Raw genomic sequence first — 5,835 nt, 5'->3', positions numbered from 1 at the left:
TTTAGGAGGAAATCAGCTGATTTGAAAAAAATTGAAATGCCAGATTATTTTAGATTAATAAATACCTTGGAGAGTTGATGGTTTCTGATTGGTCGAGACTCGATCACGTGGCCGGTCATTAACGGTGATAATGGACCGGCTTCAAAGATCAAGCGAATAAATGGCCCCTGAACCAGTATTGATCAAGCCCCGTTCAGCCCCATGCAAGCCAATGATTGGTCAAAATATAGTAACAGTCCTGCGGTAGCTTTTAACAATTGAGCACTGCACATGCGCTCAACCCCCATCGCGTGAGACTGACGCGCGCCGGCGTACGCAACACAGTTGCTAGGGATGCGTGCGCGCGCGCGCGTAAGGAAGTTTTGAGACGACATCGTAAAGCTAGCTGTGCAGTATATACTGAGGATGTTTACGACGAAAGCGTAGATCTACGATTTATTTTCTTTGAAACACTTCACCCACCGACATATTTACCTTTCCTAAAGCAAGCATCTCTGTAATTCCGGACACAAGGAATGTGTAAACGAGATTTCAGCTTCCTCCATCAGGTAAAGATATGAAAACATTGTTGTAATTTGTTTCGCTACGGCAGCAGTTTCTGTTGAGTTTACGTCGTTAACATTGATCTCCATCAATGGTCGTTAACGACAGCTGTTAAGCTAAAATATGGCCCATGAACATGAACACAAAAAAAGTCTGGAAATATCGCCGGAAAAAAAGTCACAAAATTGAAGCATTTTAACTGTTTATTTCGTTATAAAGGTATTTATTAATGGGAATAACAGTGTGAGGAGCCGGTCTTCACTGCGTGATAATGACCGGGTGTGGGGCTGACCGCTGTTAATGGACCTCGACTTCGTCTCGGTCCATTAACAGCGGTCACCCCCACACCCGGTCATTATCACGCAGTGAAGACCGGCTCCTCACACTGTTATTCCCTTATTAAAACCTAGGTTTCAGTTTAAGCTTGATGTCGTTGGTTGCCTTGTAAACCAACTGCAATCTGGCGGTCACTTTGTGGTCGGGATCCAACTCGATGTGAAATCTTCTCAGAACTCGTGCTAGTATCACCTTCTCCTCATTCAGGGCAAAGTTCTGTCCAATGCAGTTCCTAAACAGTAAAACAATCAATTAATTTATAAGGATGCAAAATGTATATGGCAGGTCTCCGTCTTCAAAACTCTCCTGACAAAAACAATCATCAACACTTCACCACGAAGGGAGGGTGGCTATGCCTGCTGGTGTGTGTGTTGGGGGATTAAGGGACACAACCCCATCAATCATTTACCTTGGACCTGCCGAAAATGGCAAGTAAGCGAAGGGATCCATATTCTTGATATTTTCCGGTGCGAAACGATCTGGTATGAACTCCTGTATAAATGGAAATGAAAAAAAAATGTGAGTATAAGTAATATGAAATGACCTGGTTGTAAAAACAGAACTTAATGGAGTGTGATTTGAAATCCACAAAATGGAGTGAGTGTAAAACGGATTATTTTCGTGACTTACCATGCAATTCGGCCAAATCTCTGGATTGTGGTGGAGAGCGTAGATGTTCATATTTATCAACGCGCCTTTAGGAATCAGCCTGTCGTGGACCATGATGTCTTTCTCTGCAACAATACGCTGGATCATTGGTACTGGAGGGTAGAGTCGCATGGCCTCCTTGAGACACAGAATCAAGTAGTTGAACTTGCCAAGGTCCTCCCTAAATAGCAAGAGGCAAACACTCACGACTATTAGAGGTGTAGAAAACAGTAAATTGCTGCAGTTGCTCAACTTAGGCTTTTGTGGTAAAGACAGAGAGCTGAAACACGGCAATGGCCCAAGTAGACCTACCATTGAATTTCCTCTGATTCCCTGCCTTCCATCACTTCATCAATTTCCCCCTGGACTTTCCTCTGATGTTCAGGGTTGGTTGCCATGGCATACAGCATCCAGGTCAGGCTGCTGGCCGTGGTGTCGTGACCCTCGAAGAGAAAAGTGTCCACCTCGTTACGGATCTCTAGATCCGTCAGTCCCTTGCCGTCTTCGTCTCGAGCAGCCAGCAAGATGCCCAAGAAATCCAGGGGCTGGTCTTTAGATTTCACGGGCTCAGAATCCGTCTCTTTCTCTCTCTAACAACAAACGATTGGAAGTAACAAAGGTCACTTGATTGAACCCAAAATGTTTGCTCGCCTTTTCCAAACAAAAACCCCTCAAAATGTCCTGTAAAAAATATATTCAGCCCATCGAACACAAGGGGAAAAAATACAAAGACGACTTTGCTCACCAGTTTGTCTCGCCGTTCTTTGATCACCTTATCGGCGATCTCGTGCACAAAGTCTACATTTTTGAGAAATGTTTTCCCAGCTGCAGTCCTATGAAATATGAAATCTGGATGAAGAAGAGGATTGCTAGAAAAAGAGAGGAAAACGAAGTAGGTCAACAAAGAACTGGTCAGGATCAGTCTTTTGCAGTTAGAAGATGGCTCCTAGAGCGAAACTCACTGCATGCATGAACAGAAACATACCTATTAATATAGGATGTTGTACAATTTGTATTCTGTTGTGCATGTGACAGCAGCATTTGATTACGCTTGGAGAAACATTAAAGATTCTTTGTATACTTATTTTAATAAAAACTTCACTCTATGTAGTCATGATCGTGTTTTGATAGACAATTCTTGCACGATTGAAATGAGCAGGGGAACCCGTTTTGAGAGTACATGTATTATTAAAAGTTATAACAAGCACTTACAATACTCGATCTCTGCTGGCAAGAGCAATTGCATTCACCGCAGTAACATACGGGTGACTGTCTCTGCACATAACAAACAATTGAAAAACTATGTTACATGAATTTCAATATAAATATAGTAAATTGGATAATATGATTTCGAAAACTAGCGCTAAGTATTGTCCAGTGAAGTAAATTATTACTAGAAGTCGCCATCACTTTTGAATATTTTGAAGTGATACATTCACATCGACGGATGAAACTTCATACGGGAAGTGATAAAAAAAATAGCTGTAACAGGCAAAAAAAAGAGGATTTTCCAAAAAAATTGTCAATGGACATGAGATGCTATATCGACAGACATAGGCTTACCCGCTTATTTGGCAGCCGGATTCATAAGAAAAAGCGCACTTGAGCAAGATATCCAACGTACACAGACTGACGTTCTTTGTCACCACAAAACTTTCACCACTTGCTGCACATCCACTCATCTTGTTCTGTAGGCAACAGAATCAAATCGGAAGAACAAAAAACCTTCAAAATGTTGATCCCTACCAGATGAATGGGTATATATGGAACTCTTTTATAGGAAGTATTTATCTGAAAGAAGTATAAAATGGCTTGCTGAATTCATATAGGCTCTTATTAATCTTGAGAACCTAACACCTAGCAACAAAATTGGTACAACGTAGTAAAATCGTTCCCTGCGCTGCTGCGTGAAATTATTCTACATATTTATAGATGTTGATATTCACCAGCAAGATGTCGGTAGCTTTGTTGTAGATTGTCATGTAGGTCTTGAGGATATCAAAGTGGAATGCGTGGGTAATGAGGCGGCGATTGCGAAACCAGGTATCTCCACTAGCAAGAAGCAGACCATACCCCAGCCAAGGCAGAAGAAAACGGTAGCCAGACCCGAGTGCCTTAGTAGGCTTAGGATCTGTAGGGATTTGAAGGAAGGTAGATCATCCAAAATTTGGTTTCTAGTCAAATCTTTTTCAGTTAAAGGAAAAGGTTTGCGTATAACAAATCACAATTTGTGATTTGAAGGTATTATGATCCTTTGATTTTTCTACAATTTGTTGTCCTTTATTGCTCACCGTGAAGATTTTGAGAAAACCGAAAAAAAAATCACTTTTTGGGGTCTCGTGAGTGAGTTGATTTTGCTGCTTATGCACTTTACAAAAACTATACCAGCTGGCACATTTGTCACGTCACCTATTTTGATACTGCACATTGTGAAGTCACATTCCACCTGTCTGTGACCTATTGCTATAAACCTATGTGCAAAAGGAACCAGACTTTTTTCCTTCCAGCTTCGCTTTAGTTAAGTTGATTTCAATGGGAAAAAAATCAAGATGGTCGCAACATGATAATGGTCTATATACCTACCTCTTCCCTTCATAACTGCCCGCATTATATCAGGATGGTTGGCCATCACAGTCATAGTCAGAGGTCCATGAAACCAGCGGAAACCACGCGGGAATTTAACAGCCATTTCCCTCGAAAATCTCAACCCTTCCTCTGAACCGTCTGCTCGAACCTTTGAGTCTCCCAACGGGTGCTACAAAACAGTGAAGATAATAAGCTTGACAATTAATTTTAGTTTTATATATATATGTTGTAAAACTTATTATCTTTAAATCCGGGAAAAGAATATACGCAATTATTGTTCCCAAGAAAGATGATATGATAATTCCAATACCATATCAAGCCTAAAGGGTTCATGCGATATATTTGTCTAAGGGACGCTTTTTTTATATAACTTTATACTCTTCTTAAAGAGTTTGAAAGTGTATGAAAACTATTTGACATTCCTTTTTGGTTAATTGTATTTGAAAAAAAAAATGTATTCAGAAAAACGTCCATGCCTTTTTGGAAAACTATTGCTGTGATGTCCTTTCAGGAAGACACTGGAAGTTCAGGCCAAAAAATAGTTCTGCTTCCGGTTTCCCCACCTACCCTATTCTGACAGCCCCTACCCTATTTTTTTTATGAGAAAAATGAGGAAAAAACCCCACCAAACCATCAAATTCTGCCTTTTACCCTTGACTACACGCAGACGCCTCAAATTTTGATCGTACACAAAAAAGTTGGCAAAAAAAAAAAAAATCCCTACCTACCTACCCTATTTTCAAATGCCATGTAATCGGAAGCAGCAATATTTTTCTTTTTGGCCTTAGGGGATTTCTGTTCAAATTGTGAACCCCCCCCCCCCCAAAAAAAAACCGCTTACAGCTATCTACTGACCCAACAACGAATCACCCTAAAAAAAGAGAAACATTTACCAAAAAAAAAATTCAAAATTCTGGCAAATTGTTGTGATGCAAGAGCTGTAACCTTCGAGGTTTCTGTCTAAAAATGACATCTCACTTTTGCTCATAATTATTATAGAAATCATATTAGCATAAAAAGCAAAGCCAGGAAATACCTAAAATTGAAATGGGATACAAAGGTGCATTTTCACCATGCGACGATTCTCTCACCTGGTGAAGATTTCCGTAAAGCCAGTGGTCTGGAAGTCCCGGCCAGTGTTTTATTAAAATTCCTCGAATTCTGCGCTGCGATTGAACATGACGCACCAAGACACAGACTGCATACGTCAATGCAGCAACCAAACCAAGACCCAGAATAGACGCTAGCTCAACCATGTTGGCTTAGAGTATGGTAGTTTCTGTAGATAATGGTGTACAGTATATAAAATGTCTGCCTTTCGTACTGTCACTATGATGTGATATTCAGTAAAACATTTACAAGTCCCATACACTCAAACAGCCGACCAATGTGTTCAGTCAACCCACACTGCCTTTTGACCAAGCTAGCAATGCGCGAAAATACCAAAAACTCTACAATATATGGTCCAAAGTCATGACAGAGTAAGGCTGGTAAAGGTTCAGACAAATACAACTACGTGACGTATACACGACTTTGGACTTGACCTAAAGTGGAAAATGGTCTGGTTTTGATAGGCCGCCCCGTTCAGCATCGCCACATACGTGCTTTGCGCATGCGTAAGCTGAAGCACGCTGTAGAGGCGCCTAAAGGGGCTTGCGGGGTGCGGGGTTGCAGGGTACACTATTGTTATTCCCATAATAATGACTATGGTTTTAATAATTA

The 5,835-nt window shown here is 40.8% G+C and overlaps 1 protein-coding gene across 1 annotated transcript; it reads right to left on the bottom strand.

Moving 5' to 3' along the window:
- Nucleotides 1-942: 942 nt before the first annotated feature.
- LOC119736474 (cytochrome P450 4F2-like) lies at nt 943-5,524 on the bottom strand. Its single transcript, XM_038210491.1, has 10 exons — nt 5,205-5,524; nt 4,111-4,282; nt 3,474-3,658; nt 3,091-3,215; nt 2,740-2,802; nt 2,273-2,396; nt 1,840-2,117; nt 1,510-1,708; nt 1,289-1,371; nt 943-1,111 (listed from the first exon to the last, which is right to left on the bottom strand). The coding sequence occupies exons 1-10, from the start codon at nt 5,367-5,369 to the stop codon at nt 943-945; spliced, it is 1,563 nt and encodes a 520-aa protein (XP_038066419.1). The 5' UTR covers nt 5,370-5,524.
- Nucleotides 5,525-5,835: the final 311 nt, after the last annotated feature.

Source organism: Patiria miniata, unplaced genomic scaffold (assembly GCF_015706575.1).
Source record: "Patiria miniata isolate m_02_andy unplaced genomic scaffold, ASM1570657v1 HiC_scaffold_3, whole genome shotgun sequence".
Lineage (NCBI taxonomy): Eukaryota > Metazoa > Echinodermata > Asteroidea > Valvatida > Asterinidae > Patiria > Patiria miniata.
This window is presented reverse-complemented; position numbering and strand designations above follow the sequence as displayed.